General features: G+C 46.4%; 1 protein-coding gene across 7 annotated transcripts in view; it reads left to right on the plus strand.

Annotated features, from left to right (window-relative positions):
- The window catches only part of LOC149357205 (uncharacterized), a 105,370-nt gene that overhangs the window by 48,273 nt on the left and 42,678 nt on the right, over nucleotides 1-14,419 (plus strand). For 3 of the 7 annotated variants that reach the window (XM_089584471.1, XM_089584477.1, XM_089584476.1), the window contains 2 exons: nucleotides 419-550; nucleotides 9,058-9,154. The exons of 1 other annotated variant lie outside the window; for it this stretch is intronic. In XM_089584471.1, the coding sequence (XP_089440597.1) occupies nucleotides 419-529 (111 nt within the window). In that variant the 3' untranslated portion in view covers nucleotides 530-550; nucleotides 9,058-9,154. Of the gene's footprint in view, nucleotides 1-418; nucleotides 7,018-9,057; nucleotides 9,155-14,419 lie in introns of those variants that run through there. 3 more of the 7 variants (XR_016291793.1, XM_089584473.1, XM_089584472.1) reach the window with 2 other exon arrangements.

A 14,419-nucleotide genomic window follows, 5' to 3' on the forward strand; every position in this document is an offset into this window, starting at 1 on the left:
AAATGCTTTACAACTGGCTACAAAGCTAGCTTGCTCAACCCCTTTATGCTTTGCATTCATAACATTCTAGAATTCAAGCATTTGTCAAAAATGTCATCAGATTGCAAGCAGTTGTAGACGGAGAGGTCAGGGTGCAGTGCTGTCCCCTCTGGAGAAATGGGGGGGGGGGTAACCGCCTCCCTTTGCCACCACTGAGCTGGGGTCCCTGATGCTTTGTGGGCTGCTACAAAAGCTACTGGATGAATCCAACTTCTTGATGCATTGAAACTGCCATATCAGGGGCTGTGGCACCCCATATGAGATTTCCTTTCAATCCCGCAATCCATGAAGCCAGTTACTATATCTTTTGATTCATCAATTTGCAATTTCTTTTCAAGGCAATTTCAATGAATAAAAGACAGCATTCTTTCTTTTGCAGGGCCAATCTTTTGTTATTGATTCTACTGCATCCATAGCACCTGGCATAAAACCTGGTGTCACTGGGATGTCTGCCAGCCAGTGCTTCAGTGCCTTTACATCCAGCAAATGAAGCATTTCTCTAAAGGAAGCAGTAAGCTTTTGGGTTTTGAAAGAAGCAATTGAGAGCAAATTGTTTCATTTGTTTTGATCATTGCTTTTTATATTTTGGAAAAGGAGAGGCCTGATCTAAGCTTTAACCAATTCGAAAAGGTTTTGTAACAAATGCGATTCAAGCTTGTTTAGAGCCTCCTGCTGTGTCGCTCACCTTTTCTCAAGCCTAATCAGACCCAATGCTTTGCTGTATTTGCTGCTTCAAGAATGCATTTTCTGAGTCCGCTTTTTGGTGCAGGGGTTGTGCGCAGATGTGCGTTTCCTTCCTCTAATTTGGTGTTTCCATCATGTGTCACCGCTGTTCGTTCCACGCTGGCCACACTGGGGCCAGCTTGAGCTCAAATATATATGAAAGAAGACAGAGAAATAAATATCGTCTTGTCAGCCTCGTAAAAAAACCTAGATGCCACGAAAATTACTATTAGGGTGCAACCAGAGGGCTAATAACTGGCCACCATGTAGTGCCATGCCATTTTTTGTTTGAAGTGATGAATATACTGTTGCTCAGACAGAAATGTCCATTCATAGGTGAATTTCATCGTGTAGTGGTCAGAGGATTTTACTATCAGGGGACCACAAGTTCACTACCGCAGAAATTCAACGTGGCAAGAAAGCATTCCAACAAAGAACGTGCAAAATTTCATGAAACATTGAAAGAAAGCAACTGCCTTTACAAAGTAACGGTTTCTGTATTAGTTCAGAGCTTTCTGAGGGGTTCCGCTAGGCTACATAAGCCACATTTGCACAAATTTGACTGGGCCCAACTGCATTTCCTCGTTTGTCCTGTTCAGCTGTTGCACCCTCGTTTACATGCACCACATCAAGCCTGGTGGTGCCATGCCCAGTGCAGGCCGTGGAGGGGCAAGCTGCACCCGCCTTCTGCTTGGGCTTCTTTTGTGATCTGCAGCTGGGAGGTGGTGCATTCAGAGCAGGTGGCAGGGAGGGGTGCCTTCCCACAATTCAACTGGCTATGCTTCACCTTTTTCTGTTCACTGCTGAGCTCTGCTTGCCTTTCTAGACCTACCCCCGTCTGGCAGATTTATGCGATACATATTCTGTCCTGGTGCATTTCTCTTGTGCAACAGACCAGAAAATTGAGACAAATCGCATTCGTGTCAATGCGGCTGTGATGCAACTGGCATCACCAGTGCTCTATATATGTTGTAGTATCAGCAAATTAAGAACTTTGTGAAAAAGGTTAATTTTGTGAACAAGCCTAGAGCCATATGTTTTGTTCTGACAATACACAGCTTAAGTATTTACATGCCTGTGCCTGAAAAATGCAAATATTTTCACGAAAAAAAAAAATTTGGTAGCAGTGGCAGTTACCTAATGGCCACTGCCACCACTAACACTGCAGGGGACCACCATGGCATGAGAAGCTTGCAGTAGTCGTAAAATAGTCTGGTAGAGCGCAATTTTTTTCACGAGTTTCCTCTGACTGTCGTGCCTGACCGGTGGCCTAATAGCATATTTTGAGAAGCAGACAACGAGCCATTAACAAAACATCCGTGAGGCATGATGCTCGCATGAGGGTCACTCAAAGTCACAGGATTTGAAGACACAGGCTACCTTCCAAAGCTGTGCACCAAGGAAAACCTAGTGCCAGTCTGGGCCATAACTTGTACCCATCAGAAGAACAGGATGGATACCGGGGCCACGGGAGTGTTGAAACGATGGTTTAGTAGTCAGAGTATCTACCTCGCATTCAGGAGGCACTGGCTTTGTTGCCAGTGCCTCCAGGGCACCTACCGATTTTGTAATGTTTACAAGGTTCCTGCGTCATGGTGCTTGTTTCTTCATGGGTGGAATGCTTGGGAAAAGTGTCTAATTGAGCCAACCCACGCTTGGTGGTAAAATTTTATAATGTTATCTTTTTCCATGGAGTGGATGCACGAGCTTGATTACGTCAGGCCTAATTAGTTTTGAAAGGTGAGAAGTCTTTTGTTCGGCAAGTTGTCATTCCGTTGTGTGGGTTCAAACAGTGGACACAGATCAGGACGGACAGTGAGCAAGACTGCACTGTGTTCGTGTTCCTCACTGTCCGTTCTAGTCTGTGTGTGCTATTTGAACCTACACCATTCTAAAAGATATTCAAGAGTTACCACTACTGATCGTCTTTCTGCACATCTATAGGTACTAAATACAAGAAAATTGGATGCACTGCGGATGCAGATATAAATTTTTGCCTCTCTGAATTTATATCACAGGGCAAGTTCACTCTGCAGTTTGATATACACTTGTTTGGTGGACTTGTTTGGATGTGCTTGTACAATAGAACCTTAAAGTCACCGTGTGTCGCTTTTCAATCAACTTTTTATGTATTGTGAAAAGTGCAGGAAAAGCAAGGACGAGTAGTTGCTTCTGAATGGCTGCTCAAAAAAAGCGTCGCCAGATGTAACGCTTAAGCAGCGCCTGCAGTGCCTGCGGCGAATTTGCATTGTCTGCAAATGGTGATGGCACCACAGCAAGAGGAATGGACTCTGCATGGCTTTGTATGCAGGGAGCTGTGTCCCTCAGCTTGTGAGGCGGAGCTCCATTGCCCATTTATTCACTTATTCGAGGTACCTACAACAGCCCCGAAGGTGTAATTGCAGGAGGGAGGGATGTAATATATAAACAAGATACAGAAAGAATCCGACAAAGCAAAACAAAACAGAAAAGAAAATGTTTTACGACACTTGTGGTATATATTTGCCGCGACGGCTCAGTGGTTATGACACTTGGCTGCTGACCCAAAAGACGCGGGTTTGATCCCAGTCGTGGTGGTCGAATTTTGATGGAGGCGAAATTCTAGAGTCCCGTGTACTTTGCGATGACAGTGATATTCAGGAACCCTAGCTGGTCAAAATTTCCTGAGCCCTTCACTATGTCGTTTCTGACAGGCTGAGTCGCTTTGGATGTTAAACCCCTATAAACCATAACTGTGTGGCATATATAGGTTAAGTGTATTAATCAAACTGAGAACATAAATGTCATTAAAATATTTTCAACAAACTTTCACTATATATGCATTTCTATACACAACTGAAATGCACAGTCAACATGGACCATAGTAAATATCAGCAGTTTGTTTCATAGATATTTCAAAAAAGCCCATACATCCACTTTATGTCACAGATAGAAATGTTTTGTCTGTCTCATCTAGAGGTTATCGTGTTTTCTTGAGATTGTTTTCCTCATATCTGAGTCATGTTGGCCGAGATGTAATGATACCATGTGCAGTTATCTGTTTTACTACAAATAGTGGTGTTGAGCAACACACTCTCATTACAGGAGCTCCTGCAGCTGCTTTGCTGTTCAGGTGTTTATAGCATCCTTGAACTAACAGAAAACATCAAATAACTCTATCCATTTGTACTCGGTTTAAAACGAATGCATGGCTTCAAGGTTAACTCTGGTAGCTTGGCTAATGAATAGTTTGCCACTGGGACCTGTTTGGAAGCCATTCTGAGGTGGTACATAAGTGTATGTGAAGGTTTTCAGTTTAAAAGTGCTGACTGTGGAGTTTGGCATGCAGTGGTAGTCTTTTTGAGGTCTTTATGTCTCTGAAAGGTGGTAGCTTTATTTGCACCTCAAGTACAAAACTTTGCCCCAGTGCTGGTCCTGAAAGTAACTTCATAGTTGCAGACTACCTAATGGCCTGTAAGAATATTTGTTAGAATACTACACCTTATTAGTTACCCATGAGAAAATAAGCTACTAGATTTTCTGTCAACATTTTCTCTGTAGATGCCTGGAAAACACCTTTAATCATGAAGGGACCCTTGGTGTAAACTGGACTTATAGCTTTTATTTTTATTTTGTGTACTGTGGGATTGCAGAAGCCCTGACACCCAAAGAGAGTGCTAAAATGTTAATGATTTTTTTTATGGTTTATGGGGGTTTAATGCACCAATGTGACTCGGGCTGTTAGGGCCACCATATTGGAGGGCTGTGGATAATTTCGACTGCCTGAGGCCGAATTACAGAACGATCAAATCAAAAAGCTGTCACAACCGGATCCATTCTCAGTAAAAATAACAATGGGTCCAATTGGGTACACGATCTGGTTTCAACTGGAACCAGTTGCACCTAATAGGTCAGCCGATTGGGCTCATAAATCCGATTAGGTAGTCCATTCGGTCTTGCGAGTGGCAGTTGGGCATTCCAATAGACTCTGCATTTCCAGTTGGATTACCCAACTGGTTCTTGAGGATCCAATTCGTTTCGGCACTCCCAGTTGGATCGCCAAATTGGAACCGCTTGAATCTTTTTGGAGCTCCCAGTTGGAACCCAGAAAACCAATGGGAAGCTCCAGTTGGTTGGAACTGGCTGATACAGTTGGAGAATAAAAATGCAAGTCACTGATTTCCTTCACTAAGATCTGTAAAACAACACTAATCTAATTAGGTTCTTGTAAAAGAGATTATAGCAGCTTCATCTTCTGAATTGTTTGCATCATTTCCACTGTCACGAGCATTCTTAAATAACTGCTTAATTGCCAACTGCCACTGGCCCTAGCAATAGTGTCTCACGATTGGGGTATAATAAGGGACTGCAAAAGTGTGTTCTGTGGATGTATGTTTAGAACTTAAGTTGGTATAGTGTTTGCCTAGTGTTGCTGTGTGCTTGTTGTTCCCGCTTGATTTTCATAAAAGTGTGCTATTATAATTTCAGTTCCCTTCTAGAAATGTTGGCACAAGTATCAAAGCAGTCATAGAAGAAAAGCAAATTGGTTCCAAAAGATATTACTATATGTATTTTTTTTGCTGGCCAGTTCAAACCATTTGAGTCGAATAGGTGTGCCATTGAGTTCAGTTGGTAGACCATTTGGCCCGATTGGCTGATCAAATATTTCTTACTGGAAGCATCATGCAGTTGGGCTCAATTGATCGAAGCCCAATGGGTGGCGAAAACACAGTTTTTGACCTATTGGTTTCAACTGGAAGTTTTCCTATTAGACCCATTGTCTTTTTTTTTACTGGGTTAGCCCTACTCCTATTGGTCTATATGTCTACCAGTCCATGCCGACCAATAAGAGCGGGGCTTTGCAACCATTTAGTGATTGTCTTGAGATTGTGATTGTTCTGTAACTTGGCTCCTGGTGTTCTTTAACATATACTGGCATTTCTAGCATTTCGGTTCCATCGAAATGTGATCACTACAGCCGAGATCGAACCCACATCTTTTAGGCCAGCATCTGAGCACCATAACCACTGAGCCAGTGTGGCAGCCATTAAGATGATCATTATTCAATGTTTCACACTCTCTTGCGGAAATTCTCATGTTGGGCTCTTGTACCAACACAAACGAGGTAGGAAGCATAATGGCTGCTGCCTTGATGATTGGTTGGCTCTGCAGCTTGCATTCTATTCCTTTACATTTAGTAGATTGAAGCAAACAGCAGTGCCCCTGAGTTTCATTCCTTTTTTTGTGGAGGAAACCAAAAGTGAAATGCAGCATGAGAACTGCATGAGAAAAACACAATGTTATGAGTGCCATTCCTCGCTGTTCCTTCAAGCTCTCTTGTAAAGGTGAGTTGTGCAGTGGAAGCGACAGTTAATGAGAAGGTATGAAAAGAAATACAGCGGACTAGTGGGAGGGAAGGAAAATGGAAGGGGCAAAGAATTAGGAAGATAGGGAGAAAATGCTTGTCAGCTCTACTCGTACCCAAAGGATTAGCAGCAAGAATTAGGGCATTTTGTTGTCTTCACAGCTCCTCTGTCTGTTATGTCTGTACACTGAAGGTTGGGATGATGACATCACTGAAAGCATGAATGGCTGTGGCATGGCTTGTAGGATGCTCCAGCAGGACAGCCCTGGCATGCAAGCTTCCGCTGTGTGTGTGCGCAAGGCACAGTACTGACTGCTAGAAATGTCGCCTTATTGGCGAGTGAAATAGTTCTGATCTTTTCGCCTGCTTTGGTTTTTTACTTTAATACAGTGCAATCCACTTATAACGATACCACATATAACGATATATCGGTTATAACGATAAGTTGTCTTAAGAGTATCAACTTATGCATTGAGGCTATGGAAAAAAAAACCATATATAACGATATGTCCGTGACCGAATATCGGATACAACGATCAGAATTTTTTCTTCTGGACATCGTTTTCCATGCTGAGCGTGACATTCGCGGTGCAAAGTTCTCTTGAACGATGCCGAGATCGGGCGAAAACTTCGGATACGCGAGTTCGCCGTGCCTGCCGCCATTTTTTCCGTGCGGCCGATTGCGAAAGCCACGGAGAGCGAGCTGTGGCCTCCGTGATCGTGGCAGCGCGCCGCCGCCGGAGGAGATCGCGGCGGCCACAAGCGAGCATCGCGAGTTGGCGTAAGCGCCGCAAGATGGCGCGAGTTGCTCCGCGCGTCGGCCGCATCGCCTAGGCTACGGAAGACGATGAGAAAGAGAGAGGCAAAAAAAAAAAAACGAAGCGGGGGCGTTCTTCGCCCCTTTGCGCGCCTGTAAGAGAGGAGAACAAGCGCAGTGCCTGCAGCCGATGAGAGAGAGAGAGAAGGAAAAAAAAAAGAGAAGCGGGGCGCCCCTTGCGCGCCTGTAAGAGAGGAGGACAAGCGCAGTGCCTGCAGCCGATGAGAGAGAGCGAGGGGGGGGGAAAGAGAAGCGGGCGCCCCTCGCGCGCCTGTACGAGAGCAGAACAAGCGCAGTGCCTGCAGCCGTTGGATGCCGGCGTGATCGCCTATTTCAAAGCATTGTATCGGCGACGCGTGCTGGAATGGCTAATTTTAGCAACCGATCGTGTTTCTGGCACGTCAGAGCAGGCCGCGGACTTGAAGATCAAACTGCTTCAAGAAGGCGGGCTTTGTGCGCCAGGACGAAACCCCCCCTGACGTGGAAACTGATACGGTGGAAGCTGCGGACATTACTGAGCTCTGGGAGCACGCCGCAAATGTCGACGAAATGAATGGTACGTCCATTGAGGAGTTCCTAAGTGCAGATAGTGCTGCTACGTTCTGCGAGGAGGTCACCGAGAATGTGTTGTCACGGCAGAGTGCGGCGGCAGCAGCGACAGCGACGACGAAATTGACACTGGCCCACCTTCGACACCGATGACTACGCAAAGTGCGCTGTGCAAGATAGAATCGCTGATCGACTTTATGCACGCAAAAGGGTTGCCGCCAGTGTACGCGCAGCAGCTGGATGCTATGCACACTGCAGTAGTGAAACTGCAACTGCCACGCAAGCAAGTGCCCATATAAATTACTTTAGCGCACCTAACGCTTGAGGCACTTGTTAAACGTGACGAATAAACACGTTGTTTCACAAATCGTACGTTCTGCAATTACTGTTCTTCAGCGCAAGTGTAAAACTTGAGTCAGGAGCTACAGAGGTAAGTTTGGCAGCCATTTTTATGGCAGTCCAGATATAGCGATGATCGGTTATAACGATCGTTTTTTCCGGATTTTTCGATATCGTTATAAGTGGACTGCACTGTAGTAGAATATAGCCTTTGTTTGCATGTGCTTATCGCTGTAGGATTTTTTCCACTGGTCTTTTCAATGCCTGAGCAGCCTTCTGGACCACAATTATTGGCATTGTAAAAATTTTGCAGGGCCCTTTACAGTTGTACAACTAAAGACTTGATTCTATGTGATACGACAGAGTACCCCTGCATGGCAGACTTAGTAACCCATCCACTTGTGTTTCTTAGCATTAGTGACTGTTGTCCTCAAGGAACAGGCTTTTGCTTGTAAGCTAACCATTAGCAGCACTGGAAATACATTATACTGAAGTACAAATGACTCAGTGTTTCTTTTTTTTTCTTTTGGTGCATCATTTGTGAGAGAAACGCAAACGAGAAGCTTCATTTTTCTGTAAAGCTGCTCTGTCTGCCAGTGACAGTGCCCACAGTGTGTCTGTCCATCCTGTTGCTGCCCCTAATTACATGGAAATATGACCACTCTTTCTTTGCAACTGCTAAAGCCCGAGGGAGTGCTTCTGTCAAACAAGCGGGTATAAGCTAAAGTGTAGTTTATGGATTCGCTGCCTTGAAGGGTGCCTTTGTTTGTGCATGTTTCACGCTTCACGTATGGCCTGTTCTGTGGAAAATTCAGGAAAGCATCATGAGTGTGGAGTACTCCAAAATGGTAAGAATGAATTACAACTATTACATGAGGAGCCTGTCAGGTGACACCTGGTGTCTAATAACATCAACAGTTGTGTGGTGTTAAGTTAGCCCTACACATGACGGACTAGGCTTCAGGTGTGAACAAAGCTGGTATTAGGCAGGCAGGTAGTTGCCTTGTGTGGTAACGAAGCTCTAGGCACACTTACAAGATGCATTCTATAACCGGTACTCTATTTCTGAAGCTGGAAGTAGTTTTAATAGGGCGGCTACCCAGAGCTCTGAGGTAAGCATGCTGTGTAGCTCCCATTGTCTGACACACACATGAAGGAAGCAGCATGCTTCTTATGTTTGCTGAGATCACTTGCATCATGGGACAGGGTGGTGAGTGAGAAGGGCATGCTGTGTGTCTCCTTGCAGGCAGGTGAATACCTGAGAATCAAGGTGACCGATGTTCTGGTTGACCCCGAGAAGATGAAAGCAGATTTGTGAAAAATAAAGGTGGATATTACCAGTGGTGAGTGGCTTCATCGAATTGGGCTAGTTTGGCTCGCATAGGAGGTATGCACATGACGTCACGGGTGCCATTTTGTGGTACAGCGTGCATGGGCGTCCGGAGGGGGGGGCAAGGGGGGGCGGCTGCACCCCCCTGGAAAATCACTCACTCGAACCGTGAGTGATGGCCGCACGCCAGGGGCGGTGGTGCGCTCAGTCAAAAGGGTAAAAGCAGCCCCGCATGGTCACATCTGCGAAATGCCGCGTCCGGGCGTGCGTCGTTCCGCCGTTTTCAAACCACGCCATCGTTAGCTCTACTGAAGGGCGACCTGTTCCAGACATACAGCGGCACCGGCGAGCATGTGTTTCGAGCCGCCTTGAGATGGGTGTCTGTTTCTTTGATCTCTAGAGAGATAGCGACACGGAGGCAGACAGTGCACGGGGCATCTTGTTTTCGCCTATCGTTACGCCGGTCACCGATGAATTCTTAAGGAGGGAAGGTAAAATCAGCCGTGTCCACCCCCGCTTTGTCGGGCTGCTCAGGGGCAAGCGGGCGATGAGTTGGCGCCGCCGCCGCTCGCTGTCTCCTCCGATCCACGGGTAGCGCAGTTCGGTAGAAGCGCCGCTTTCAGAATCTCCGGCAAAGGGGATTAGCTGCTTTTGTTCACGGCGACGCAGTCTCCCGAGGCGCCCCCACACCAGCGTTCTTTGCGTCTTCTGCGAAAACCAGCGCCTTTGGTCAACGCAGCCCGATGGCGCCTGCCTGGCTCGCCTGTCACCTCTGGCTGGGCCTCAAATCACAACAGCGCCCATGTACTGTGCGTGTCAGTCCACGGTAAAGAGACCCAGACCCAGGTGGTCGACATTATCCGGAACTCTGTACTACTCTGTCCCTCATAGCCTGATGCGTTTTGGGGCTCTGAACCCCATAAAAACACAACAAATTTTCCGACCGGAGTGGCGAGTGTTCCTTCCCCTCGGAAGTCGCGCGGCGTTCCTTTCACCCCCCAAAGTGCGCATTCGGGGATATTGCGGCAAGTAAGCCCTTGCACGTGTGCGCGCCTCTGTGTTTGTGCTTCGGTGTTTTTAGTGGCCGGTTGTCAACGAAGGTCAGAACAACCAAGACAGCGGACGAGAAAACGACGAGCGGCGAGCAGTGTGTGTGCGGTTGCTCGACTGTGCGGATGCGCGAGCAAGATGGAGCGAGGTGTATGAAGCGGCGAGCGTGCATTTATCTTGTAAAGAAGTTTTTGTTGTATATATAGTTGTCTTTTGTTTTCAACGTACGTGTTCAACCGTTTTTCCATTCAATGTGTATGATGAGTATGCACCGAGAGCGTGTAGTGAAGCACAGAAATGAATTTATCACCCGTGCAATTACACAATTCGCCCAGAAAAATCCGAGGCGCCTACAGTTGCTGTTCAAGGAAGACTGACTGAGTGACTGTAGTTGCGTGTTTGTGAACATATTGTGCTGTGTGCTGGTCATCAATCCGGGTGAGTCGAGAACCCGTATGCAGCAAGACTGAGCACTCTTCTCCACGAAGTGATAGTATCTTTTTGTATTTTTTATTAATTTTAATTGTTTTTTCGTTGATAAACTTTAATGTATCTCTCCTAGCCGTGCTTTAATTTGCTGTTTGTAATTTTTCTTTCATGTGTGCATTTTGTTTAATTTTTATTTATATATAAATAAATAAATTTACTCCGCAAATAGCGCCTTTCTGCTACGAACATACCCCCCCCCCCCCCCCGGGGCACCAACGGGGCCCCCCCCCTGCAAAAAATTCTGCGGACGCCCTTGACAGCGTGTAGTTTCCGCAATGCAGGCTGGAGCAGGTGGTGATAAACCGACCAGATAGCAGCCTTTTGCCATGCTCCACGCACCACAATATGGCAGCCACTGCAACATTGGCGCATACTCCCTATAACATACCTATTCAATTGCATATGTGTTTCCCAGCCTTTGTCGCAGGCTGAATCTGCCTTGTGCCCCCACCACCATTCTTATCACTGTGCTTGAGACAATGAAGAAGTGCAAACTTGGTGTGTGGCGTCACTTCTGTCAGTGACAAAGGGCAAAAAATGCAGAAAACATCAGATCCTCCCGTCTTCGACTCCTGGAGTATTACAATTCTTCCTGGATGACTGGTGAGGTCCCCACGGAATGGAAGCTGGCGAAAATTGTGCCTGTTTTGAAACCCTGTAAGCAGCCAACAAGCTACGCATCATTCCGGCCCATTGCCCTACTGAGCTGCGTAGGTAAGCTCATGGAGCACATGATCTGCAAACGCATAACTTGGTTCCTAGAAAGCCGAAATGAGTTCCCCCAAGAAATGAACGGGTTCCGTCAAAACAGGTCTGCGACTGACGATATCATCTCCCTCATCTCATCAATTGAGGAGTACCTTCATGCTGGGTACATCCCGACAGCCGTTTTCCTAGACATCAAGGCCGCCTTTGACTCTGTCTTTCACCATGCAATTCTCGCCGCCTTTGCCAGTCTTGGCCTTGGAGGAAAGCTATACAAATGGATTGGGCATTATTTGAAAGAACGGCAAATTTTTATGACCACTCCAAACGGTCCAACACGCTTTCACGCAGTAGAGAGGGGCGTACCACAGGGAGCGGTGCTCAGCCCTCTCCTGTTCAATATTGCCCTTATACACATAAGAAGAAACCTTCCGCAAGGGGTCCGTATAACAATTTATGCTGATGATATCTACATCTGGACCGCATCACGCTCGCGCTATATCACCCAGCAACGTCTACAGAGAGCGCTATTGCACATTTCGATGTACCTGGCTTCCAGAGGTCTTCGTCTCTCGCCAGAAAAGAGTGTTGCAATGGCGTTTACAAGAAAAACGATGACCCGATATCCGCTGCTCCTAGGCGGACGATCGCTACCATATGTACGATCTCAGCGATTCCTGGGTGTTGTAATTGACTATAATCTGTCATGGACACCTCAGATCAAAAAACTCCGCGAGAGGATCGCTGCAGCATCGCAAGTGTTTAGGTTCATGGCGGGAACAAGGTGAGGTAGCAACTGCCGATCAATGCTTCTGCTTGAAAAAGCCTACGTTGAAGGAACCTTGCGCTACTGTCTACCAGTGTTTCAAAGATTATCTACATCAAGCAATAAGTCTCTCGTTGCCGCACGGAACAACTGCCTGCGAATATGCCTTGGCCTCCCAAAGGGTTCCTCTGCATCAGGAACAGTAGCGGAGGCAGGATGTCTCCCACTAGAGGTGATTGCCGCCCAGGAAACTATGCGTACCCATCTCCGCCATGTTCTTCAAGGGAAGAAGCACTTCCTGCACCGTGTCCACCTAACTCACAGCAACTCTAGCTTTGGCCAGGCAGTGCAGCTCCTGCCCATCCCTACTATTAATCAGCCACAGAAACTACTACCTCTGGCCTCTCCTCCATGGACACTCTCTCCTCTAAAGGTGAAGTTTGTTCCAGGTGTGAATGCAAAGAGCCGCATGCCACAGGCAGCGCTTCTGCAAACTACTCTCGCCTACTTAATGGAGGAATATAGGCAGCACACCCATATCTTCACCGATGGTTCAACTACTAAAGAAACCTCTTCATTTGGCCTTTATGTGCCCTCAACAGGCCATGCCCTTTCTTACCGGCTGCAGCGGAAGACATCCTCTACGACAGCTGAGCTTCACGGCATTAAGGAAGGTGTTTCTTACATCCTGCGCCGAACCGCCGGCCGTTGGGTTATCTTCACCAATTCGAAAGCATCTCTCCAGATCCTGGCCAACCTGCTGAAGAAAACGAATCACCAGCCAGTTTCCCTGGACATCGGATATCTACATCATTTAGCTATTGTTGCAGGCCACTGCATAACATTTCAGTGGGTACCTGCTCACTGTGGCATTCAGGCTAATGAAAAAGCAGATGAAGCGGCCCGTAAGGGCCATCAACATCGGAGATACATTAGAACTTTTTTTACGAAATCTGATGCGTCCCAGGTGGCCAAAAGTTTTGCTTCCGAAGAAATGTATTGGCTTTGGAGTTCGCCGACATATCAGTACCAATTTCTTCACTCAATCAACCCACATCTTAGATCAAGACTCTCACCCAGAATTCCTCGACATCTGGAAACACTTTATCATCGACTTCGTCTTAATGCTGCATATACAAACGGCTTACGATACCGTTTTAGACAAATGGACAGTCCGCACTGTGACAACTGTGCCGCGATTGAAACTGTGGAGCATATCTTGCTTGAGTGCCCTGCATATGCTAACGAGCGTGCGTACTATGAACATTGCATGCAGAAGCTCTGCTCAGTGCCTCTTACAATGGACAAAGTTTTAGGTCCCTTAGCCTGCCTTAGGCAACAGAGACTTGCAATGAACTTTCTATTCACATATTTAAAAGACATTGGACATCTCGATAAGCTTTAAATTCACTAGCACGTCACCTTCATGCATTCTTCATGCAGTGAACTTCGTCAGCCCATTTGACGGACTATGCACTCCATCACTCCATAGGTTACATCAAAACTCGCCATTGCATCCTTAGTACCCATTTCATGGCCACATTTTATCTTCGTTTTTTTTTTTACCTCTTCCACTCTGCTCTCCTTCTGTCTTTATCTCCCAAATTCCCCTTCCTACGCAGAGTAGCATGCCAGCGATTTTTAAACGCCGGCTAAATTCTCTGCTCTTCATTAAAGAGTCTCTCTCTCTCTCTCACATCAGATTCAATATCGTCAGATTATGCCAGCCTTGGGGTGGCCTCGCTTTAACAAGGCATTGAAAATGGCATATTCAAAGACAAGATTCTGCAGCATCGCACTGCGTCTTCTTCCTTCTTGTTTTGTTATTTTTGCTGCCTTCTGAACATAAGGTCGTGTGCCAGTTCTTAGCAGGCATGAAGTACTATCAGGTAGAAAAGTCTCCAGGACACATCAGCCACAATAAAAGGGTGTGACTGCATTACAGGCCAATCAGTAAAGACCACACTTGCGGAGATGAAAGTTGGACTTGCCTGCCCCCACGTCCAGTAGTCAAAACGGGTAATTAGTGGCAGACGCTGCACTTGTGCATCTAGATGGCACACACCTCGAATTAGTGATCAGAGATTTGTTTGATCAGAGAAATCAAGTGAGGCATCAATAGGCATTAGAAATTTAGAAAAGGCCAAATTGAAGTAAGCTGAAAGAATGCAGAAGAGAAACAGAAAAGCAGTGGTGGCTTGTGCCTTTTATTGGCATCTCTTTGCTGCAACTTGAAGTTGATGGCTTTCAGGTTTAAGATGAACCAAC

The sequence above is a fragment of the Amblyomma mixtum genome, chromosome 3 (genome assembly GCF_055824585.1).
Source record: "Amblyomma mixtum isolate Tamu chromosome 3, ASM5582458v1, whole genome shotgun sequence".
Lineage (NCBI taxonomy): Eukaryota > Metazoa > Arthropoda > Arachnida > Ixodida > Ixodidae > Amblyomma > Amblyomma mixtum.